We start from the raw sequence: 25965 nt of genomic DNA on the forward strand, positions 1-25965 counted from the left end.
TAATTTTCGAGAAAATCGCATTTTTATATTTTTGTAGTTCCAACTTTCGCCGCTAGATGGACGGCAATTTTTTAGTCCATGAAATGGGCTATTTTTCTATTTTCTTTAATAATGGTCCTAGGCAGCTATAATTAGATTCGCTCGATTCCTTAGGCCACAAGGAGCAATTTGCATATCTCAGAATTTCGGAAAAGTCCCTAGTTTTCGAGAAAATCGAAATTTTAGTTTTTCGTAGTTCCACCGCTCGCCGCTAGATGGCGCCACCTGTACCGTTTTCGACCGAATTCGACAAAAATTGATTTCCTGCCTTTATTAGGCATCAAAACGCATCAAACCCTAATAGAAATTTGTTTCTAAATGCCTCAGGAACCGTACTACGTCGTCAAAGTGCCGAAATATTCATTTTTTTATTTTCCTAATATGCGTGTTCGGACCCTCACTTTTTAGGATCATTTTTTTCGGTGATTATTCGTTCGTGGCAAGTCCGATTAAAATTTTTTTTTTCTATGGCCATCTGGTTGTACATACGCATGTGCATGCAAAATTTGACGAGAATTGGTTGAGTGGTGCAAAAGAAAAACGCGGACAAAGAAGTTGCAAAGTTAAGTATAAGAGCTTCGCTCGCCTTCGGCTCTCTCGATGGCTCCCGAAATCGAAGAGAAATAAATTCGTACAGTTTGCTAAGTACGAGGATTAAGTTTGTTTTTTCTCAACAAATAATCAGTACTTGGGAAAATTTGAAATTTAAGGGAAACGAATCGTAGCAGGAATGCCATAGAAGAAGAGCTCCATTCTTTGCGGAAAGGTCTCTAATACGCGATTAGCGATATTAACGAAACCCAGTATCGTCTGTTCTAAATGGCTTACGCGTCGCGACACAGTCGCCCTTTCGCGAAGAGGTTGAAGCTTTCGGACAAATAATAAACACGATCCCGAAGAGATTATAATAGCAAGACGAAGCCCGCGAAAATCATCGATCAGCTAGCATTCCATAATATATCGTGTTGGTTGTTGCGTTTAAGAAAACAAGCTATAGGGTGCACGCTAAAAGGTTAGCGACGACACGAAGCGAAAGAGGTTCATTTATCCGCGACGCTGAATGGATTCGGAAACCCTTGAAAGATCCTGACGTCATGGCAGCAGTATTCGCATATATAACGGAGTTGTTCTCCCTTAGGTTCCAGTCGTCGAGAACGGTAGCACGATCGGAGGACGCTGATCGACGTACTCGAAATGGTGGTGAACTTCAAGGTGTTCAAGAAATGCTCCCCGAACGGCAAGATCGCCCTCTATCTGGGCAAGAGAGACTACATCGATTACTTGTCAGGAATCGAGCCGGTGGACGGTGTAATTTTGCTGGACCAAGATTACGTGGACACCGGTAGAAAAGTCTGGGGACAACTGGTCTGCAGTTTCCGCTATGGCCGGGAAGAGGACGAAGTGATGGGTCTAAATTTCCAAAAGGACCTCTACTTGATCTCCGAGCAATTGTTTCCGGCAACCAAGAAGATGGAGGACAATCTGACCAAACTGCAAGATAGACTCCTGAAGAAACTGGGACCGAACGCCATACCGTTTACCTTCAAGTTCCCTCAGAGTGCACCGTCCAGCGTGACCCTCCAACCCGGCGAGGACGAGACGGGCGAACCTTGCGGAGTCAGCTACTACGTGAAAATCTATTCTGGCGAGGTGGAGACAGACATCACCCACAAAAGGAGCACCGTATCGATGGGCATCAGGAAGATCCAATACGCGCCAACGAAACAGGGACGCCAGCCGTGCACCGTCGTTCGCAAGGACTTCCTCTTGAGTCCAGGAGATCTCGAGCTGGAGGTGACCCTGGACAAACAATTGTATCATCACGGGGAAAGGATAGCCGTAAACGTGTGCGTGAGGAACAATAGCAACAAGGTCGTGAAGAAGATGAAGGCGCTGGTGCAGCAAGGTATCGACGTGGTGATCTTCCAGAACGGCCAGTTCAGGACGGTGATCGACGCGGTGGAGACGCAAGATGGTTGCCCGATTAATCCGGGCTCGAACTTGACCAAAGTACTGTACCTGAAACCACAGCTGGAGAACAACAAGCATCGCAGGGGAATCGCTTTGGACGGGAGATTGAAGAGAGAAGAGAGCGAGCTAGCATCGAGCACTCTGCTCACCTCGCCGGATGTTCGCGATTCCTTTGGCATCGTGGTTTCTTACGCCGTCAAGGTGAAGCTGTATCTTGGAGCACTGGGCGGGGAATTGTCAGCGGAGTTGCCGTTTATCCTGATGAGACCGAAGCCTACGAATCGGATCAAGGTGGTGAACGCGGACAACATAGAGGTCGAGGATACTACGGAGGAGAAGAAGCCTAAAAGCTAGAGAGTATCGTTCCTTCGAGCAAACGAGCGTAATTTTGATGCTTTAGGTTCAATGCCAGCAATTGGTTATCGATTGATCGACGAGTTTCGGATTGTACTAAATAATTTGTTACGTAATATTTTCTGAAAAGATGGCAACGACTTTAGCTTTCCATCACCTTCTGTTACTATTAGACGTTTTCCCGAGAACCTTACTTCCGATCGTCAGGTTATATTTATTAGAGTCGTTAGTGCCGGTCATCGATTAGCTCCGCGATAGTGTTAATACGATCAGACTTGGGAAACGAAAATAGTACTTCCGATATTTTCTTACGTAACTGTATAGATTGGACCAACTATGGCGTTGTGAGTAAAGATGGAATCAAATATATCTGTAGCGTGCAAGTTAGAATCCGATTAATAGTTCCGAGTGACTAGTATAACTACTACTAGTAATGATTACGATTAATTTCTAACTGTGCTCGTTGAAAGCAATAAAATGTCCTACTACACGATCTACGAAAACGAAGAGGTAGATCGACAGTTTTAGAAAATTTTTGCGCGAGGAAAGTTCGAGTTATGCGAGTTAGAGATCCGCGTAATCCTAAAAGTACACGCAAATATAGTTTGTTTATACGATAGTTGTGTTGCAATTATGAAATTCTCACGAATAAAATATCCGTATGTATACCGTTACAAGATTATACGTTCCTCCTTTTCCTTCGTTCTATGTAACAATAAAGATACTTAAATGGTTGATCATGTACGAACTTGTAGCAGATCGTTCGAAGAGGGCAGAGAGGTTTTCATCGAAACTCTTCCGCGTTTCCTTTCGCCTCGCCTCGAGGAACGAGTTACGCTAGTCCTCGTTAAGATATTACCGAACAAAGGCGCACGGTATCGTAATCGGGACGACTGTTCCTCCTTAATATCTCGCGATTAATCAACTTCGTTAAGTAGATAGCGGGACGATTTTTCCACGGGTCAACGAAATTTATCTCGCCGCGTTTCCTGAAAACCTTTCGAAGCCAGTTTTACGCCCTTCAGAGAAGAGAGGTCAGAACGCGACGAAAGGACGGTAAAAGACGAGTAACTGTCGGTATTCGAGGCAATCGATCCAACTAAGAAAACGAAGTCGCAATGTAAAAGGGGTGCAGGGATCGATAAAATTGAGACGATTACGCAATCTGTCCGGCAATTTCGCGAAAAAGCGTCTGTTCCAAAGAGAAAGGTCGCTCGTCGATGAAACGAGTCTGCTCTCTATCCTGGCATAGTAAGAACGCGTCTTTAACGTCTGGAAAGGCGGCGCGGTCGATCGATCTCGCCCGCACCGCGATGAATTATCCGCAATTTCGATGAAAGTGGAGAGGGCAAACGGCTCGAACAAAAGGTGGTGCGTAAAAAAAAAATCGGCGCAGTTCGACCGAGAAACGAACGGAGGACGAAGGTCTATTTTCGTTGGAAGGCCGCACAGGTATATCTTGGCTGCGACAAATCGAAGGACACGAGGACGCGCGCGGATCCTCGCGTGGAAGGTCCTGAGAAGGGCAGCCGACGATACCACCCTGTGGGTGTTGGAGGAGAGAAAACGAGAAGGAGAACCGTAAGAGGAGCGACGAGGACGTACGCAGCGGCAGACGGAATGGTAGGGGATAGAGGGTCGAGATGGAGGGAGACGAGGAGATAAAATTAGAGAAAGAGAGGTCAGAAAAATGTAGGGACAGAGAAAAGGGAAGGGCGAAAATCGAAGAGGGACGAGACAGAGACAGGTATAGATACAGATAAATAGATGGATAGATACAGAAGGAAAGAGGGAGCATGCAGAAACGGAGTAGTCGGCGATAGCGATGGATTCGCGTATTTCGTAAGGGCTGAAAACGGGGCGAATCGAGTACGAGTTGAATTCGGTGCAAATGTTGTAGAGAACAATAACCGGCGCGGTACGATTTTAGGATAGAATCGAGCGAGAGAAAAAACTATTGGACACGGAGACGGAAAGAGAGGATCGATCGTAAGGTTGGCGTTGTTCGAAAGTCGGTCGATCCCATCGCTCGAGTGGTCGAGATCGAAGGAAGAGCGAGAGGTCGAAGAAACACGTAGAGACGTACGGCGTACACGTAGAGCGTAGAGACAGGAGCATCGAGGAGAGCAGCAGAGCGAGATAAGGGGAAAGAGAGGAGGGCGAGAGAGAGCGAGAATCGAGTCGGCGGTTGGCGGGCTTGGCCGGTGCGTCAGTCAGGCTCGAGACACCCGCGTGAACGGAGCGGTGGTTGCCTCCCTTATTCGGTACGTACGTTCGATGCGCCCCCTCCATCACCCCTTTGCTCGCCCAGCAAGAGTCTCGTTTCTCGAGGCAGTGTCGCGCCGAGTGTCGTACCAGGCGTATTGCTCTCTTCTCCTTTAACTCGACCGGTGTTCTCTCGTACGTTCGGCTATCGGTAACACCCTTCGTGCATTCGATTTTGTGCCGCGTTTCGAGCATCCCCCGCGACAGGAGCTACGCACACGACCGAGAGGGAAGCTTCTCTTTCCGTCCGTAATATCCAGCCGATTTCGACGCGAGAAGGACGAACACACTCAGGACTATTCCACGCTAACAACCGAGTGAGTACATTTTATAGGAATCCTGTTCGCTTCGGGATTATTCTCGTCCTGTTCGGGCTCGAATTTGCCAGCGGTGTTGTACGTACGCGCAACAGACACCGGCGAAACACGGCGACGAGTTTCTCTTCTGTAGCCACGGCAGTGGCAGACGGTGGCATTGATTTCCTCCTCCTGTCCTCTCTCGCCGCCCGCTCGCCCTACCCTGCGTATGCACGCATGCACGCACGTATCGTGATCTCGTAATTTCGCGCGGAACCACTCTTCGTCCTTTCTTTCGCGACGAGTTTATTCGTCGAAAAGATTCTTCTCTGTTCGGTACACGCGAACGAGTGGAAGGGAAAGAATCGCGGAGGGCAAAGAAGGAGGAGTAGGAGGAGGACACGGAGAACCGGAGAGAAAGGATCGTTTGGGAAGATGGTGGGCGGAGGTTCGTTGTTCGCTCGCTTAAATATTTGCTCGGAAACGTCCCGATATAATACGCGTCGCGTATCGTTTAGTTCTGTTACGAGAAACGAGCCAGGGGGTTGCTAAGCTTGTTTGTTTCTTCTCTCGACGGATTCTTTCGATGTGTCTGCCTGTTTTCGTTTCGAAGCGAACGAACGAAAAGCGTACACGCGAGCGGAGGAACGAGTTTGTTCGCCGATGCTTGGAACGTAATTTCACGCGAAACTCTCGCAACCTTGAACGCCCCGTGGTCTGGAGGAACTCGGTTCGAGTTGGTCCCGGCTGGTTCAGGGGCGTCGCGAAACCCGGACACGAACGTTTAACCCCTTGCCTCCTCATTTTATCCGTAATCGTCTCCGTTATTCGTTGTTGCAATTTTTATTTCTCGAATATTACATAACGTAACTTTTACGTTATCGACGTATAAATTGTATTGTTGAAACGAAGAACGTTTCGAACAACGAACGATCGCAATATGTGATTGGATACTCGACCTTACGATACCTTACGATTAGTCGAATTTAATTAGCTCACGGTGGGCCATGGCGAATTTCTCGAGCCTCTGTGGACGTCGATAGCGGTGAAAGGGTTTAAATTCAATTGTACTATAAATATGATCCCGGCATTTAAATTGTAAATCGCGTTACGAACGTGGCACGATATAAGGGAACGGGTTGGCGATAGGGATTATAGTCATAACTCGAATAACGACACTCTGTGCACTTAGTATTCGCAGGGGAAATTCGTTGTTCAAATACTGCGGCACCATCTTTCGATTCGTCGCTGTACCGCTGCTCTTCGTAATCCGTAGTCCAGCCACTATGGTTCCTACAGTTTCGCGTATCGCCATCACGATTAACCGGGTTAGGAATTTGACAGTACGATCACGAACCTCGAACCTGGTTGATCGCGCCGGTTTCTCCTCGATAACGACGAATTTCATCGTGCCGGAAGAAATTGTGTCTCCGATAGCACGTATCACGATTAACATATCACTCTCGTCGCTTATAAACAAGCTACCGTGTATGTTTATCCGTTGGAAGGTACATGTATATAAGTACGTGGGTTGTTCCGTCTTCTCGCACGCGCGTCTGTTTACCGGTGCTCCAAAAGCGAGAGTGTTTGCTTTCAAGCAGCGTTTCAACGGACAAGAGAAAGACCGCGAGATTCAACGGGATCAAGGTCTTGAAAATCTTGAAATTCGACCGATTCGAGAATCTATTTTCGCCAACGCGTTCGATACTTCGTTTACTGGTATAGCAGACCATTCGGCGTTTCACTTCCACTGGATTCTGTCAGTTATTGTTAACAGTTTTGATACGCACACTTAATAATAAAATTAGCGAAACCTAGCGAGCACGGTTCTGCAAGACAATCTATTATCCAGCGAAGTTAATTTGCGCGTTAGCGAGGTGATTCGTTATCATCGAGGTCGAAAATCGAGGGACACGAATCGTCGACCTCGAATGGCTTCATACTTTCATACGGCATTATTAACGCGTAGTCGACCGAATGAATATTTCAACGTTACAGTGCGCGCATCGTTTTTCCACGTGTGCGAAACGGCTCAATTTAGAGATACTCCTGCGGCTAAATGATACCATCCGCGATGGTTCGTGGCAAAACATCGACCCGCATCGATTTCACTCGCTCGTACCCGCGTTGGCTTCGCGCGAACAACCATTTCTGCTTCGATCTCGTTGAGAACCTTAGTCACCTTTAAACCATTGTCCCAGTTGCCGTTCTATGGCTGCTGTTGCCACTTTATCGACAACATTGTCGCTGCTGGAGACGTCGTCGACCAACCGATGCCTGCTTCGGATATTTCGGTAGACGTTTCGCTGTAAAATAAAGCGTTCCGCTATAAAATATTCAACGTTCGTTTAGCAATCGATTACGATAACGTTATAAATAGATATCCACTTGCGCGAAACGAGAAACGAAAGCGTTCGCATAAGAGAAAACTGGTGGCAGAACGGTAGAGCGCGAAACACCCTTGCCCGTTTTGCAAAAGGGGCTTTAAAAAGTCGAAGGGGCGAAGTAATTCCCTGTAAAAGGATGCTGCACGTACGGCGTTCGTCAACGATGAACTGCTTCGGATATAAATACATAGAGAAAGCTTCGAACTTTGCTCGAATCTAAGATAATCGCGGATGTTTAGTAAACTGGAATTTGCGTCTTCTACGCAACGTATAGTTTACGTATTTCTTTGCAAGATATCCTCTAATAGTTTTAAACATCCGAAGGATTCGAATAAAATTAAAAGCGATTCGAGGTTCGCGAATCGATTAAAAGCTCGTAAGAGAGAAGAATTTTGAATATTCGTGAACTTGGCGCATTCGTAGCCTTTGATTCCTCCGGAGTTGGAAACGTTGCTCCACTAGATGGCTCACAGGGTATATTCGAGCGTTGGTCCGACATATTCGCGATCCTTCCCGTTTCTACTTTTGCACGTCGTTCGCAACAGTTCCGTCTGTCTGGACTGGGCCAGTTATCGTAGGACGATCGCAAATTTTCCAGAGGGTGGTCGAGACAGATGAAAGTGCGCGCTAGAGAGAAGATAGAGGTTGAATTATTGGATCTCCACGGGGAGAGGGAAGCTGCTGTCGATAGATTGAATATGAATTACTGAACGCTCGCGGTTGGAACGCGATCAAGAAAGCTCTTTTACGATCCGACTGCTTTAGAGAATAATCGAGTTGCTGTCCTCGGAGGACATTCGAGATCATCGATTTGCGAAGCAATTTTCCTTTTTTTCCTCCTCTGTCAGGTGTCTTGGTTGCACTCTGTGAACGAACCTTTATTTTCGTACAGCCACGAGATAAAGTTCGCAAGGAACTTTGGTTCCCATCGGAATCATGAAAGTATAATGCGAACACTTTGATCCAGTATGTTATCTCGAATTAGTTCGACGTTAATTGTAAACAGACTCGGCGGACGTGGATGTGGGAGGAACATCGTTGCTGGATCACAAAGAAACGATCCGAGCAATCGTGGCAATCTTTCTCAGGAATCCGGTAGCTTGTCTCTGCAGAGATTTCCTTCGAAAAAAAGACGCTCTTCGAGGCAAGTGGAACGGATCGAGCTCTTAACTTCGTGCGAAAAGAATTATATTTGCATGTGGGACCGGCATTCTGATCGTATCGTCGATTACGGTACAATCGCTGTTATTTCTGAGCTTCTGCAATAAAATTGTCTATTTTTTAATCGTGCGAAACCGTTAACGCGTTGTTAAAATAATCCTACGTAGTATATTATTAATATTTAATTACTGTAACTGTAACGTTATTCAACGTTGTTCTACCATTTTATTGACCCTCTGATGGACATGATCGTATTCGTCTATTTTTACATTAGTATTTGTCGCTTTAGTCGTGAAAGTTGTAAAAATCTGTTGAAAATTCGAAATTATAATAACGTAGAAAAATAAATATACTATAAAGATCTAGCGGTACAAATGCTCTGTAAACATCGACGTTCTTATATCTTCGCGAATCGCGTTCCGATGCCAATAATCCAGCCTATTGTGGAGTTCCAGCATTTTATCAAATGCGTCGCTCTATTTTCAAGACGATGATTCACGCATCGCGTCGTCACAACCGATAGTGCATATTTCCTTTTTCGACGTAACATCTGCGTGCATTCGATTATTTGTGGATCGAGATCGAGGACTTCGTAGCTAACAGGTAGTAACTCTTTATAGTAAATTCGCAAGTCTCGTAGTTCTTGCGAATCTTCCAGAAATCATTGGCAAAACAGAACGGTCGTAACCGCTTGTTATCCCAACTGTTTTGTTGCGTGATATAATAAAATAAACGTACTTGTACGTTATCGTTACGATCGGAGCACTTTGAAAAAATAGTTTGATAAGCTTGACTTGATCGTTGCTTCAAATAAAAAGATTTAATTTCCAGTCTTTGTATGCAAAGGTCGCGTAACATCCGGAAGTTACGAAATATATATTCTTGGAGATCGATGACGAATCGTGTTATCAGAGTTTAGCGGTATCCTGACGAGATATAGTTGCATCCGTGCTAGATCCGTGCTGGGTCGTCGACGGAAATAAGTCGAAGCTTTCGAAGGAAAACGGTGACTGAAGCGTGCGTCGTATTATGCTAACAGCTATGCATACCTCTCTAACCGAAAGATTTCAACGAGCAATAAGACAGGAATGGTATCGAGGAAAAATACGAGTTCTGTGACAAATCGTCGGCGGCAACTGTCACAAATACCGACAGAAATCTAAGGATTTGGGAACTGTGGAATGTGAAAATGAACTCGTTCTTTTTTACGTTTGAAATTCTTGCGATAATTTGAAAAGAACGAGTCGATTTGGTATGGCCACTCGACTCGGCCCTATCAACAGCGTCTCGACGTTGCGTCGCCGTAAAATCAACACGCTAACACAACGTGTTAGGGGGACGAATTTTAAGGGTTTACTTATTCTCTTCTTGTTAACGCGTTAACAAAGAAAATACTTGATCAATTCCGTAAAGTCGGAGTAAGTTCCCACATCGAAACACGTGAGATACAAGCCACACGACACGATAAACCAAATAAAAACGTTAAATTGATGCAAGAACGTACACGAATGATCGGAGAACCGACACAGCGAGAGGTCAATCAGATGATTATCTTCCAACGAGAAATTCAAATCGTTTATTCTTCTTGTTTGGTGCAGAACATTCTCAGAAAAGGTCAGATACGAAGGTGTAACAACAACTTTGGAGAGGTAAAATCTGCATCGAATCACGCGATATCGCGCTCGTGTATCCAATTACTACCGTCTAACAAATTTTTTTCGCGTGCACGGAAAAAATGAACGTTTCAATTCGAAACGATAGACGAAGAGTTTTTACGAAGGAAGATTATGTTGATGTTTAATAAATTACGTTCATCTCGCCGTTTCCTCTCGCTTTCTTTTCTCTCTCAGCGCAATTTGCCACGGAAGCATTAATGTAACGCCTACACGCGCGCGAGACCATTTAAATTACGCTCGAACCGCGTCGCGTCGCGCCACAGACCCGCGATTATTCCTCGACTTGTCGACGGAATTCATCCCTCTTCTTTCTGAACTTAGCCCGGAGAATTAGATCCTTTGTTTCCATCGCAAATTCGAGTCATAAAGCGCAATTTTCTGTAAACGCGTTTATTATCATTAGCCGCCGACGACGGTCTCGGAATCGTTGTCGCTGTGTCTCCTAAAAAAGGTAGAATCAGTAACCATTTACGTGAAAGAAAAAAGAATTAGGGCTTTATTAGATTTCGTTTCTTTTCCTCTAGTTTAAAATGTTCGCGCGACACATGTTCGACGTCGCAGTGAATACAGACACTAGTCAGACACGCTGTAATCGCGATTATCGAAATTACTAAGCTAGAATCTTGGATAGAGCGGTGTCGGTTAAATGCTAAAATCTGTGAATATATTGCATAACATACCACCTGTCAAAGCGCTAATTATTACCGAGATTGTCATTTCTTGCATCTTCTCGTTCCGGTACTACCAAAAATGTCAGTGTACACTGGATTTTGACACTCGGCCAACTACGAACGAGTCATGTCGTAAATCTAAAAGGTTGTTTGACGTCAGGTCTTTTGCGTATACATGTAATACGTGAAATGTTCAGGCTGAAATAGCATCTAGATTATTCACGCAGCTGGCACGATCTTTTTTTCGAAAGATTATTATCGAAGCACATGCTGCACCCACAGCCACGCCATGTGCCTCGCTATTCTCGTCCTCTGGAAAGATCGTATCGAGCTTTTTTGAAATTTCACCGGTAGTAAACAGCAGAGAAAATTTCAATTTGCTGCCTTACGGAATTAATGTATTTACATATGTACGTTACGAGGAACTAGATAAAAAGTTATTGTAAGTGTCCAGTAGATGCACGAAGTAGTTCGATAAGATAGAAACGACAGATCTAACAACGTGACAATGTTGCATGGATATCTGACAATTGACGGAACGACGTTTACAATCTTGACTTCCTGTTCTTAAAGTTACACAGAGCTTACGAGTCATCGTCAACAGAGTTGGATTGAAGCGAGTGATTCAATCGGTCGCAACTGCCGACTGATGAATTGTATTGGACGCGTTTACCACTGCTACCAATATGAACGATGATTGTCGTTTATCTTATCCGTGCGTAGCATCGAGTGCACCGGAGATTTGAAATCTTCAGGCTGGGAAAGTTTCCGCGATCGGACTTTCTTACGATGTTATCAGTTAAGGTTAGAGGCAGAGATTGGCTTAGTTCAACATTTCCAATAGTTTGATAACAAGTACATTATCGCTTTAAAATGACAGTTACTTTGAGCAACGTTCTTTATTTCATCTTCCGATTGAAAAAATATTGAGGTCTCCGTGTAACATAGTTGTCATTGCGCGGACACGTCGCGTCGAAACGAATGAATCCAATATTGTTAGGTGGTGAAACGAGGATATCAGAGTTCCCTTAATATCATTAGGGCTTCGCTATGGCTTCTGAGCCGTCTAGATACCGCCTGGATACCATCAATTACCTGAAACTGCTGAACCCGTTCTCCACTTTTCGACGCAGTTTTATCTAGGTCAATCGTAATGAAAAAAGGAAGAAACACTTCCAGTGTCGTAATAAAACAGTACTGCTTAACCCTTACAGCTAGCATAGCAGTGATTAATGCTTCGATTGCTGTAGAAACTGACGCGTACAGTAAGATACGCTACAATTACGATTATCTGGAATGCGATCGTTTTCATTCTTTTCTGGTATATCGAATTCGTGGTAACTATTCGTTGACTATTCATTTATGCGTTACTAGACGCATTAGTAATTTATGACAAGCATATGATAATAGTTGCATACTTTAAAAAATGCAGAGAGCCCATCGAGTTTGTTGCTTTCGAGCAATCTGCAAATGAAACGAACTAAACCGACGCGTAACCTCGATTCGGCGATATACTTCGATCTCGATTTAAACCGATGAATAACACGTTCGTAAGCGAAACCAGCAGTCTCTTCCGCCTCGAGTCATAGGTTTGTTCTATTTTCCTTGTTTGAATCGCGCTTACCGAACTCGAAGAGCCAAAGCAGAACAGAGGAGAGGGTACCTGTGCAGGGTGAGTCAGCCCGTATATATTTCGGCGGGTCGAGTGGTTCTCGTCAAAAGGAAGTGTTTCGCGCTGAGTCAACTACGAAAATCCCGAACTGCACGCACCGGGTGTCTCGTTCTACTCCGAGGACTTCGTTATATCGTTAGATCAAAATTGTTCTTTGAATTTTTACTGGATGCGTTCGTTCGTGTGTGCAGTCAGATACATGTATACGATACATAAGTAGATACGGAAAATTCGACGAGTAGAGAGCAGATTGTTTGGATATCCTTGAAACGATGTTCGATTAGTCGAAGACATCTGTTCGAGATAAACGAAGAAAAGGGCAGTATTCGTTGGTTAACCAGTGGTAGCCGAACAAACTGCTCCGGGGACGATCTATTCTCGGCGCGAAGCGTTCCAAAACAGGGACAGGTCCGATTTCTGTCATCGCTTGAAGCCACCGTGCATCTCGAGGCTACTTTATAGACTGCTCGTAAAGCTTTTCGTGAACCGCTGCATTCCTAGAGAAAATAAACACGCACACATCGTGATTTTTTATTTTTTCGAAAACGATATCTTGCTTTTACGAGCCGAATTTCGGACAGTTTGAATTATTTCTTTTTCGAAAACTGAGATGTTCTAAATTCGTCGTCTAGGAAACGACTTAGAAACCAGAAAGAGTTTAAAAATATACGTTAACGATACATATATCGGGTATCTGACATATTGGCCAGAATTCGCGGAGTTCAGAGAGCAATAAGTCACAACCGGCACTCGTCAGGAACAAGTACTCATCTATTCCCGTGATCTCCCCTCGAATTTCACCGACGAAGCGCAGCCTACTTGCGAAGATGCCTCTCGTCTTGACGTTGGTAAACACGCGAACGAAGAAGCGTCGAACGAGGTTCGATCTGCTCGCGAAAGCGACTACGATGCGAGTCCACGTCGCTTTCTCGATTTTGCACGAGCAACTTGCGCTTCGAGAATTATTATCCACGGGGAAATCTTGATAGGATTTTCTTTCGACCTTTTTCGCGATTACGAATGGTTCGATAACGATGAAAATTAACGGTCACCGAGCGAGCTTCCTCGCGAGTCGCAAGAATGATTGTACGGCTTTCTATCACGACACAGACCTAGAATGTCGTCTCAGTTTCTATTCGATTTGCAAGCAAATCTTCTCGGGGGATATAATTTCAGATGCTCGGAACGACGATAGCCAGTGAAAGCCGGATGAGAAAGGATCCTGCATCCCAAATGTAGGACTTTTTACGCACGGATCGATGAGACGAGTCCTGGATAGAGACATTAATCGACGAACTTGACCGACTGGACGAGAAAAGAGGAAAGGTCGTTGACCTTCGTTAAAAGTCTGATTCGAATTTAAAGTTGGATTTCGATCGCGCAACGATGCATTTTCGTTCGACCGGTTGGAGGATATGTAGCGAAAATTTATGGGTGCCGGTGCAAATTCGTTTGCAAGCTGGGGAAACTTAGGGACGTTCCTCCACGATGTTCAGTCGCACCTTGCTGCATTCGAAGAATCGCCGAGAGGTAACTGGCATCGGTTCAAAGCGACATAACCAGCCGGAGTCGGTTGCTTCGCTGCTTATTCGGAATCCCGGATAGAGGATACCGTAAAACGGCGAGCACACGCGTTTTATTGCATCCACCGTGCGTAAATTTAGGCACGTAATCGTCGAACTCGCACCGTGGCTAAACGAACGAGCCACGCTTTAATCCATTAACCACTTATCCCATTCGAGACGAGATCTTATCGTAACACGATATTTCGCGTATTAAAATGTATTTCGGTCGCTTTAACTCTTGACGAAGAATCACGCGTGGACCTCGTGAAATCTGTTTCTCGTCGATCTCGAGCTATTCGATGAAGAAGTAAAAGAAAAAAATACAAGTGCCGCGACAAAGCCGCTTTTCAGCCGGTCAATCGCGTTCCACGGGGCAGATAATTTTTTTTCCAACGACACTCTCGAATCGAGCAGCTCCCTCGCATTCCACGGTTCGATTCACCAGCTCCTGAGATCGTTGGCTCGTTCACGACCGCTTGATTCCTCGGGGCTCGTTCGATTAAGTGTACGTGGTTGCCAGAGAATCCGTTGTGCATACGTATGCACGCGCTCACGCGTGCTCCGCCGCTCCATGCCGCTCCATGCCGCGTCGAGCGATTACGAGACCGCGGAAGCAACCTCGAAGAATGCTGGTCCAAGCGAATAATTAGCCTCCGTTAATGGAATTCTTTATAGATACGATACATCCTTTTTTTGCAAATTTTGTACACCGAATCTTCGTCTGCGATCTCGTACGATTGAAATCTATATCGTTCTTCCTCGCTTATTAACGCGTTTAAGACTTACACCTTTTGACTCTACCTTATTTGGGACTGAGTCTTTACCTGCAGATTAGGATCTTAATTCTTCGCTTCGCGTAGATCTCAGATTTTAATCTCCATACATTATGCAGAACTTAGGCTCTCTATTTTCTGCCATTCCTAAGATTTCGGTTTACAATTCTCTTCTCAGTTAACGATTTCTGCTTTCCCTAAGATTTAGGTAGTTAACTGACTACCTTACGCGAGGCACGAGCTCTCAATTTCCAATCTTACGACTTTACACCGTGCACTTTTCTTAAAACAGTGGCATTTAACTTTCTACCTAACGCAGAATCTTTGCTGTTCTCCGCTTCGTTTAGGACTTAACTTGGATTCTCGATGTTGTGTCCCCTATAGGATTTACGTTTTCGATTCTCATTCAACTTACACTTTCAACCCTCCATCTTCCGAGTAACTCGTGAACCGTCGTGCCATCGTCCGTGCACCGGTACCATTCATGAGAACCATCACAATAATACAAGCTTGGTATTCGCTGTTTCAAGCATTCGTTACAAAGAACCACTGAATTACTTCATCGTTTTAAATTGCGCTTCGGACAGATAACAAAGTTTGAAGAAACTTGGTTAACAATCGTATTTCCACGTTTCACTCCTCCGTTAACGCAACAGAAGGCTTGCTCAAGTCAACTCGTTGCCTCGTCTCATTACCCGGAGTATCATTTTCCGCGGTTCTGCCTCCATTCAGGCAATCAGGATATTCATCCCAGCGATTGTTCCCCGGGTCTCAATTAATCCAACGAGCAGAGATGCTTCGTTTGACTCGTCTTTCCCATGAATCCGCGTCGCTTCGATTCCCTCGAGCTCTCGTCCGATTATCAGTACTTTTTAACAAGCTTTCGGACGGCCATAGAAACGGGAACGAAGGAGCGTTGAACATCGGAAACCGACGCACTTTATCGATCAGATTCGTACTCGACATTGGCATAGTTACGATCTCTCTTTCCGTGGGAATCGTGGAAAGAGTCAAAGTGTTAGACTAACTGCTCGCTTAAATACCGTTTACATCGACGCGTTTAGTATTCGTCGACGACGCGAGAGGTGGATGATGCATTTACGAGCATGTTCGAATGTTACGGACACGCCCAATCGGTTGTTTTACAAGGAAAACGAGACGGTCGACGAAAACAGGAAACCTCTGTCGGCTTAATAGCGCGCAAAGTTTGTTCCTGTCAGGCAATGGTCGATATTTCGCGGACGATAGGCAATTAGTCTCCTGCTTCTTTCGGACGTATTGCACGCGCTTCGTGGCTGGAGTTGCGCGACCGTTTAAAATCAACCATCCGGATGTTCAAATTTTCAAATACGAGCGCTGTTCGCGAAATCGAAAGCGACTCGACCCGGATTTCACCGAGTGAACAAAGGGAAATAAATCAATTTTCTAAGCGCGCGCGATTAAGATTTCACGGAAATTAATACGCTCCGTCGCGAATTATCGACGCTGTTAGGTCAGCGCGAGCGATATCGTCCGGTGAACGATAACCCGCGAACGGGTGAATGGAAGTCACTGTACATACAAGTTTTCTGCTTCCTGCGGAGGTTCTTTGGGCAATCTGTAAAGGTATGCACGCGTGCAAAATCGCTTTTGTTGGCGCAGCCGCATGACGCATGCGAAAGATTCGTCGTTCTACGCCGTGTTCGCAACTCGGGCACGTTTATCTTTCTGCTAATTATCCAGGTTAATTTCAACTGGGATCGTAACGTCGTTCTGCCATTGCGAGACAAAGTTGAAACTTTGTGGTTCACCTAATTGCGTGTACGAAGATTTCGTTGCACAAGGAAGGCCTCGAGCACTGTCGAGTCTTTATTTTTACGCGAGTGCCAGTGGACGTATCTAATTCGCGATAGTTGAGACACCGATAATCAAAGATTAACACGTTTTACTGGTCACAGACGTCAAAGATGAAATGTGTGTCAAGAGATTTCATTGAAATTGTTCTGTTATTATCTTGTTAAAGTGATTATTCGTTTAATTGGAGCGTTGATTTTTTGCAGAATTTAACAAGGTTTACCCGTCGCATAAATATAAATGCAATTTTTGTTCGAGCGGAAAGCAAGGAACGTTTCAAAGGAACGGTAAATATCATCTTTCGAAACGGAACTAAGTTATTAGGTAACGGTGTGCGATTGAACAACACAGACGAAGGAAAACTCGTTTTAATTGGTTTTCTCGATTACGAATTTCATTCACACGGTTCGTATGTACGCTTACGCGAATGTCTGTGCATACTGTTGTACGATCGTTCGGGATTCATCGTTATAATCGCGAACGTCAGTTGCAATTGATTCATAAAGAACACGTGGTCGCGTTTCAATCGTTCCTCTCCGCTCTATACTCGATCGTGAGTAGAAAAGAGTCTGCCCGTTCAATTACCATACGCGTATCGTTTTTATTCGTTTGACACCTACGGTGCAAAAATGGTCTGTGCATTGTCGTAATGAGAATTTTTATCTGGAATGTCCTCCTAGTAATTAGAGGTTAGTTCGTAATTTGTGGCCACCATATTCTCCTATTTATTCCGCTAGCTGCTACAAATGAAATATTCAACGAATGAAAATGAAGTACTAGAAATTACAAATTTGAATTCGCATGGAAACTCGAGCCACTTATTAAATAATTAGCGTAAACTATGACCATCACTTTTTGTACAATTTATATTTGATAATTTTGTTTTGAGGCGTTACCAGTACGTAGTGCATATACATCCGTTATTAATAATTAGTTAATGAGGAGCACGATAAGGGGATAGCTGTTAAAAAGTATTCTTTTCTTCGTTATTGCTGGAAATGTTGAATTTCAAGTAGCATCCGGTTCGTTTGCTCATCGAGAAATCGAGGACAGCCGGTTATTTGCGTTTATATGGACAAGCATTTAACCAAACGTTCAAATGAACTCTGTTGTGCAGCCTCGGTACGCTCTGAGAAACCCGCGGGAAAATTCTCAGCGCCCTTTGCTTTCCATACAAAGCTTTCGTAGGACTTTTTTGTCCGGATTTCACACACGGATGTTTCTTTTCGAGAACGATTAGAAAATGCTTCCGCCAACGCTTCATTCGTCGAATAGGGTCTTTGATTATTTTTTTTATTTACATATTCCAAGAACATGTTAATGATAAAACGAACGGAGGACTTCTAAAAGCGATATTACCCCGAATACGCTTCATTAAATACCCTAGCAAAGTACCGATTACTTCTTGCTTCGATGGACGTTGTTACGATTGATCGAGCGCATTCTTCGACGGTGTTCCGGGGGAAACGAGTTCCGGCCTGACGTTTCCAAACCTATAAATTCCATACAGTGATCTTTTTACACTGTTGGCTCGTTCGATAAAAAAATTTCGGTGTATACAAAGAAAATAAATGAAATTTCGTATTTTTTTTTATGTTAACACTTAAACTAACGCGATGAATTTTCCTGCACGATTGTTCTTTCGATTTCACCCTGCATCGCTCAATTGCATGATAAGTATAGCGTTTTAGCATCGAAAAAATTACTCAACAGTATTACAACATGAATTTGCATAATTCGAATTCCAAGTTACGCTTCGCGAACTTGACTCGTAGAACTCAGGATTTGAATGCGAGAATTCTTGGCTGCCGATTTCCTTGCATGGATATTTAGAAAATCCACAGTACAGAGATATAAAAGTAACTTGAGAAAGCTATCGAGAAAATATTCTTAAACGTTCTTCGGGACTGGCAATAATTAGATTAATATATAGGCGATTAAAAAAGGTGTTCTATTATTCTGGCCCAAGACTCCGCTAATTAGATCGGCTCGTTTATTTTCGAGCGGTGCCGTTAACGTTGCGGCTCCAGAAGAGTGTGAAGATCGCGATAAAGAAATTTGGCATAAAAATTCATCGAATTCGGAGGAAGAAGGAAAGTCACGCGAAGCGCGGTGTCTGCGAGTTTCGAAACGAAACGCAACGCTGACTTTCTCGTCGACCATGTGAACCGCAGCTGCAAAACGGAACACGTGGTCACCCGTTTGCGTTCCCCATGCGGATCTTGCCGCTCGATGAAAATAAATATTCTTTCTAATCCAGGCTTCGTTACGACACTAGGATAACAACGGGAACGATCTTTTGCATACTAACAATCCAGCAAATGCAGACGAGTTGCAACGGAGGCGAGTTTGGAACAATACCAGTTGTTATTCGAAGAAACGTAGCCGAGTGTACGGATCCACATTTAAAAACTGTACGCGAATCTTCGATGTTTTTATCATATGTAAATTTTGACTCGAACATAATATGTATCTTTAAAATGGAACAGCCGGATAGAACGTACGATATTTTGCGAGAGCCTTGAAATTTTGTGACTTTTCTTCAACCGTGCGTTTCAACCAGAAAATATCATATTTCAACGTCGTCGGTGTTTGTCTTTCTTGACATATGAAACATACAGGTATGTAAAATAAGAGTTTGTACAGCAAGGTGGACCGATACAACGATATTCTTAAGCGGTTTCAGGTGGAAAATGTGTGGGGGGGTCTATTTTCGAATATCCGCTGAAATTGTTCGCAAACAACGTGCGAATTTATTTTGGTATTCTTTTAAAAGGTGGATAGCGCAAGAATGCGGTGTAATAGCTATGATAATAGATTTGCATAAAAGCAGCGTAACCCACATTTCATCGAAATCGAAATTACTTGGTTTGCTAAGCGGAACGAGGCTGAGACGAACGAAGGGAAAAAGAGAACGGCGCGGCGTTAGAAAGAAACAAAGAAGGAATCCCTGAATCGCGTGTTCTGCCGGGCTCGGCTCGAAGCGGGTTAATTTTCCTGCGGCTTCCGGTGACCTTGGACACCGGTGCATCAGCCGCAGGAAGAAACGAACTATCTCATTCATTGTGTCTCGCGGGGATGGATAGCGCGAGGATAATTGGGGGAGCGAGCACTCGGTCATCCTCTCGTCGTTCTCGCTGGAATGCCGCGAATACCGATTCCCCATAGGTCGTTCACCCGATCTCCACGACTCGTTTGCGCTCGTTTGCGCTCGTCTCCGCTCGTGCACGCTCGACTTTGGTTCCTCTTCGTCCCGTGGAAAACCGAGAACGAGTTCTCGCCGTCGAGCCTTTCCAAAAAAGCTCTTGTCCTCGCCGAACCGGAGAGTGAAACGCGATTACTATGTGCTTTCTTTCCTTCGTTCTTCTATTTATTAAATTACCAACTTTTTTATAGAACTGCGGAGCATCATTAGAGTAATCGCGTGTAAGATGATAAATTACACGGGATGCAATATATTTTCATTACGAAAGGACCTACGGTTATTTTTCTACTTTACATCGACGTAATAATTGCGCGAATATATGTCTTTATTTACGCGTGGATTAAATCGATGACGCGTTAATTATTTGTGAAAAGAGGAAGGCAAGTACGTTCTCCAATTTGTATGTCGTGCGCTTGGAAATTCTGCATTTTTAATTGCCGAAAATAGTATTAGGAACGTCGAAATCGCGAGACTAGTATTATCCCGGTTAATGAAGACGAAACGGCGTTTCGTAGAAGCGCGACAAATTTATCCCAGCGTTCAGGCTGTTCGCTCGTTATCGTGATTAATAATCGCGAAACGACCACACCGTCAAACTGACAATCACCAGTTACCAAGAAAGATTCTGCTTACAAGCAGAATGGCGTGCATGTTCAACAATTGGCTCGACAGACGAACGATGTCTCAGCGTGCGTTCACCGATTTCATTCGTGTCGGGTCAGCAAACCGCGCTTTAACGAGAACGGAATGGAAAAGATGTTGGCCGATTCTCTCTTGGCCCCTTCACGTTTCTCGATTCCAGCGCAGTTCTTTGTTTTCGAACAAACGTTGACGAGAGCGAAAGGATTTACGATTTTTAAGCCACGGATAAACCGCTGGAATCCTGAGTGCTATTTTCAGTCTGTTGGAGATACTTTTCTCGCGAGAAACCTTTCTCTTGCCGTTATTCATCGCCTTCTTTTACTTTCATCCAGAAATCGATAGATTTGTTTCTTTGCTGTGAAGGTTAACTAACCTTCGTGCTATCGTAGGCGTGATAATGTTTTCGATTAAATTGTACATGGAATCCTGATCGTCTCAACGATGCTGCATAAATCGGTGATGTAACGTTGGCTGGAACTTTGAAATTGAATCGTAAACGCTTGCAATCGGAATTTGGCACCGTTTTTGCGTTCGTGGGTAGAGATTTATGTACTTCGTGAAAAATGACTAAGAAACTTTGATATATGTGCATTTCTCACTGTTTTCTTGTTTCGAACTCGTTACCGTCTAGGTTGCGTATTTTCATCGTTGTGTCAGCGTTTCGCGTTTGATACGCAAATTTCGTGGGCCACACCAGCCGTTTCTATTGCTTCATTTGCATTTAATGGACTCGGATATTTTACGTCGATCCAACAGATTGTCGGTGAAACAGTTTCAGCGACGCTGTTAGATTGGATTCGCGGTCCTTTTGCTTCTCTTCTAGCTGCCGACGAATCGAACGACGATAAAGACGCAGAAAGAAGTCGACGCTTTAATTTCATTCTTAGACCCTCTTAATTTCCATAATATCGACATTAATATCGCCTTTATGAATCGCTTGGCCGGACTTCTGCCTAGCAATTTGGTGCCAAATACATTGGCCACAAGTTGCGAGAACAGACTAAGCAATTAACGAAGAAATCGATTATTTGGTTGCATTCATAATTCATAAAATTCATCATTTAAAACTGTCGTGGACAGAGATGGAAACATCCGTAACACCGTAGTACGATCACACTGAATTATGTAACAAATTGATTAACGGAGACAGAGACGAAGCCTTAACACTATTCCGACTATTTCGGGGCTGACGTATATTAATCGCGGAAACTTAGTTTATTAAGTCGTTCGTAATGTTACTTAGCGTCGCGGGAGACACGCGGGAGAATGGAGGGAGCAAAGAGGAAGGGTTTAGGTAACGCGAGTAACCGAGCGTAGACTATAAAAGTGCTTCGAGCGCGGTTTAATTTCGGCTTTCCTCGCGCCGAAAATATTCGCACCACTTTCCGCGCCGGCATAGCTTCGCGGCTAACAGAGATTCCTGCAGGGACCGGTGTACACTTACCTAATTATAGTTGCATAGAAATCTGTAAGGGGACACCGTGCCCGCGCCTTATGCACGCTCGGTCGCAGTGAAAACGCGGCGCGAGTTTACGCACGCACGCGGAAGATTCTTTGCGTGCGTGCGTCTCGTGCACCGCCACAGCTTCCGGATAAGCTTTGCTTCTCTTTTCCGGTCGCTTTCCGCGCCGCTTTTTGCTCGTCTTGTCAACGCGTGGACTAGAAGCACGTAATAAGAAAAATTCACGAACAGTGTAACGATAGCTCTTCGAACAAAAGGAGGATGATTTTTTCTTTAAGAGCGTAACTTGAGAATGTGGGGTGAAATTTTGTGTCGCTATTTTTAGAAATATAAATTTATCGCATTGTGGCAACACCGTTATAATTAAAGTATTCCAATTTTAACTCGTACCAGAAATATTAGCTCGTCTAAGAGGCTAAAGAAATGTAGCAAGACTTTAAGGCTGTAACAGATATCTTAAAATACGCGATGACGTTATTGCAACATTATTTTTCACATAGGAAGAGATTCTTATGTAATAAATATAAGAGTAACAAGAGCGAGCAGGCTTGTTCTTAGATAGTTATCAATTGAATGCATTTGATTAACGCGGCGTTTCCTGTAGTATCTGGCAATAATTTCGATATGATCTCTTCTATCGATTCGATCTCCGTCATTCACCAGATAACGCGATCCGTATAATCCTTTCTCCGGGTTATAACTCGGGAAAGAGAGAGAGACGTTGTCGTAAGGAAATGAGCATCTTTCGATGCTCCGTAAAAGCGCGATCGAATAAAAAACGTGTAGGTATGCGAGACACGAAGCTAGTGGACCAAGATCTGGACATTCGATCGGATCTTTTAACCACGCGAACGTAAGGACGATCCAAGCATAGTTACGCCAGTACTGGTTCTCGGGTAATCGAGACTCGTTATACTTTTTTGCCAGCTGGTTACTTCCAGACCAGACCGTGCTTGGATACTTGTCTTTTTGAGATATTAGTTGTTCAGGAATCTAGGCTCTCTTCTTTCTCGCCGAAATCTCTTGTCCAGCTACGAATTAGAAATAACAGAAAATTTCATCGGCCATTCGTCTATCGGAATTATTTGATCGATAAGAGCTGCATAGAGTGGCGAATCGGTCAAGAATTTGGCGTATTCGTGTCCCTGGCGGAATTGGAACGGTTCAATTTCATCGTTTAATCCCCGGAAACGGATTTATGTGGTTCTCGACCCGAAGCCATCGGCCACATAGCGACTCTATTTTCAGTCGGAGTTTGTTCGCGATCGGGCCAGAAACTGCAGGACCTATATCGCGACAAGGCGTGTACTCGAATCAAGGAAGTGAAGTTTCCATTATCGATTACGTGTCTTCGTCAGGTGTGGTCGCGTGCGGTTATAAATCCACAGTAGAATGGACGGTGACTCGACGACATCGGTAATCGATCCCTTTCACTCGCCGCATTGATATTCTCATTACATAAATTCGTCGATTAAAGTGCGTTAATTGCTTCGCGTTATCTTAACGAGCGCTTCCGATACGAAAAGGAGCACGACTCTAAAGATTAATGCGTTGATCGCTCGTTACATTACGAGCAATCGATCAAGAGTAATAATAACGAACTACCTGCATCGAAGGCTGGAATACAGGGCATTTTATATTTTTGCGGAAACGAGATTAAGCGGTACAAAGATCAATGGATGGTGGTCGCGTACAATGTCGTGGCAAATGAAATTGAATCAATATAAGGCGTCGCATGTCACGGAAATTAGTGTACTCGTCGGCTAGTGTAATTCTAATGCGGTTGCGAGACTCGAAGTGGGCGTAGAAACGGGACAAAAGCGCAGACACCCTCGCTGTACGTTCACCCACCGCTGCTTCCAGCACGTACTCCATGTCCGCGATGATTGTGCAAATACTACGCGATACCGCAATTTACTGAACCTTACACGCTTTCGTTTGGACGCCTTCTTCGCTCCTTTGCCCCCTCGGAGTCCTCGTCGTAAAGTCGCGGTTTAATTACGAGGAGCTGCCGTCTCGTGACCTGTGCGTTCGAGGACCTCTGGCCAAGAGGTTGGGTAAACACGTACGCTGTTGCTTCAAAGTGAGATTAATCGTTATTTTTCAAGACCTCCTAAATTCTACCTCTAACTCTCGAGACCCTAAATTCCGTGCTCCCAGATTTAGATCTTGCGCTAAAAAATTTGATGCTTTCAAGATGCACCCCTAGACTTCTAAATCTCTAAACTGTCTAATTTCAACGTCGTTTCGGCGTCGCTCTAGATTGACACGTTAGTCTCTATGGAAAACAGTCGATCCGGTGAAAGAAGTAAGCTGAGCGGATTACGAGGAGGGATCGATAGATCGTGGCGAGGATCGAAACGAAAAGTGTCGCTGTCGCTTTCGTTCGCGGCCACTTTTGGCCAGAGGATTTCCCGGCTGCTGTGGCGCTCGCGCGCCTCGTTGAATCGCGGTAGTGTGTCATTCTAAAAATAGAGAGAGGTTGAAACGAGAGAGTAGCCACGAACTCGGAGAAAGAGAGAAGGGATCGGACTCGTATAGTCCCGGTCGTGAACCCGAAGAACGACCTCGGAGAAACGCTGGTCAAAGCGAGAGAGAAAGAAGAGCGAAGCCGCATAGGAGAGCGAGGGAAAGAGATCGAGTAAAGGGGGAGAAAAAGATCGACGGTCAGAGATAGAGTAGAAGGAAGGGAATAAAGAGAAAGAAAGGGAAAGAGAGGAAGATTAAATTAAACAGACAGCATTGCAAAAGACTTTAAAAGCACGACGACACGACAGGCGGGCTTGAAAGCCTCCTGCGCGATTTTAAATATCACGGCTGTGCTGTCGGGCATGGAAAAAGTCGGTAGTGCGCGTATGCGCGCGCGAGAACGCCGTAGCGCGCGCGCATGCGCACCTCCTTCTGTTTCGAGCACTTTCTAACTTTATGGCGGCGCGTTACTTTATGGCGGAATCGCGCTGATCATTCGTTTCTCTTTCTTCGTTTATAAATCCATGACGGCCAGCTCATAAAACGATACTAGATACCATTAAATTGTTTTTATCTTTCTTCGTTTGTTTTAAAAGGCGTAGCAGGGAAATTCTAGAGGCAACAGAATAGATTCACTTTGTGCTCTGAACGTGTCTTCTAATTCAAATACCGCTACATGTACTCGAATCAAATATACATATAGAAATGTCGAAATTCCCGAATTCCTAAACCTTCCTAAATTTGAAAACTTATCAACCAAGAGCTAAGGAGTAATTTGTGACACGTTATCGCGCATAGTTCGACGACGTATATCTGCATTCGTCATTCGCGGTAGAATTCCAAGTTGTTGCTTGTTCGATGACTATGAGGTAAGAGAGATGACGTGGTTGTAATGCATGTTTCCGATAACTCGTCTGTTATCGAACCAGACGAGACAGTTAGGTATTTCTTAACGATCACTTCGGACGAGTTCCGCGTCGTTTCGCCGTATGATTCACTAAAAACGTTAGCGAAACAGAGCTACATAACGGAATTATAAACGATGGCCAATAAACAGATGTTTAAGAAGCCATGCCTCTTGTCCGCTCCTTACCCGCGTCGACTTTCGCTAATTTGCCGTGTTTTGAAAACCGTATTATTTCCGGTCGAAGAAAAGAAGCAACTTACGGTAATCCGGTGAGAGGAAATCAATTAACGGTCCAGAACGACCGTGCTCATCAATTCTTGCGCCGTATCGCAGACTGTTCGCTGCTTCGAAGTGTAAATGAGAGAACGAGAAGCAAAAGATACTGTTATACGAATGTAAGTTGTTTACATTTCATTTAGGATATCGTTTGCTTTATTAGTCAGGTTAATCTTCTCTCCGAGACGCTTCGTGTTCGATGGAGAAGTACGGGATACGATATTCCTCAAAATCGATATCAATTTGATAATAAAAATATCGATGAAAAATCGATGCAGTCATTCTCGTTAAACCTTTAGCTTTAAATCGATGTGTCAGAAGTGCTAATCTACGATACTTTT

The 25965-nt window shown here is 44.4% G+C and overlaps 2 protein-coding genes across 17 annotated transcripts in view; both read left to right on the forward strand.

Annotated features, from left to right (window-relative positions):
* Positions 1-1177: 1177 nt before the first annotated feature.
* On the forward strand, positions 1178-3041 carry Arr1 (arrestin 1). The gene has a single exon (XM_012280851.2). The coding sequence runs from the start codon at positions 1234-1236 to the stop codon at positions 2362-2364; it is 1131 nt and encodes a 376-aa protein (XP_012136241.1). The 5' UTR covers positions 1178-1233; the 3' UTR covers positions 2365-3041.
* A 1522-nt stretch (positions 3042-4563) lies between these two features.
* Positions 4564-25965, forward strand: part of LOC100877689 (uncharacterized) — a 49501-nt gene continuing 28099 nt past the window's right edge. For 8 of the 16 annotated variants that reach the window (XM_012280844.2, XM_012280845.2, XM_076538545.1 and 5 more), the window contains exon 1: positions 4565-4946. The gene's annotated coding sequence lies outside the window, so the exon portion shown is untranslated. Of the gene's footprint in view, positions 4947-25965 lie in introns of all 16 variants that reach the window. The other 8 variants (XM_012280840.2, XM_012280841.2, XM_076538543.1 and 5 more) reach the window with 2 other exon arrangements.

Source organism: Megachile rotundata, chromosome 13, assembly GCF_050947335.1.
Source record: "Megachile rotundata isolate GNS110a chromosome 13, iyMegRotu1, whole genome shotgun sequence".
In the NCBI taxonomy this organism is placed as follows: Eukaryota; Metazoa; Arthropoda; class Insecta; order Hymenoptera; family Megachilidae; genus Megachile; species Megachile rotundata.

Bases quoted from the DNA above. Each gene is read 5' to 3' on its own strand.
- Arr1 (XM_012280851.2), top strand. From the start codon at position 1,234: ATGGTGGTGAACTTCAAGGTGTTCAAGAAATGCTCCCCGAACGGCAAG.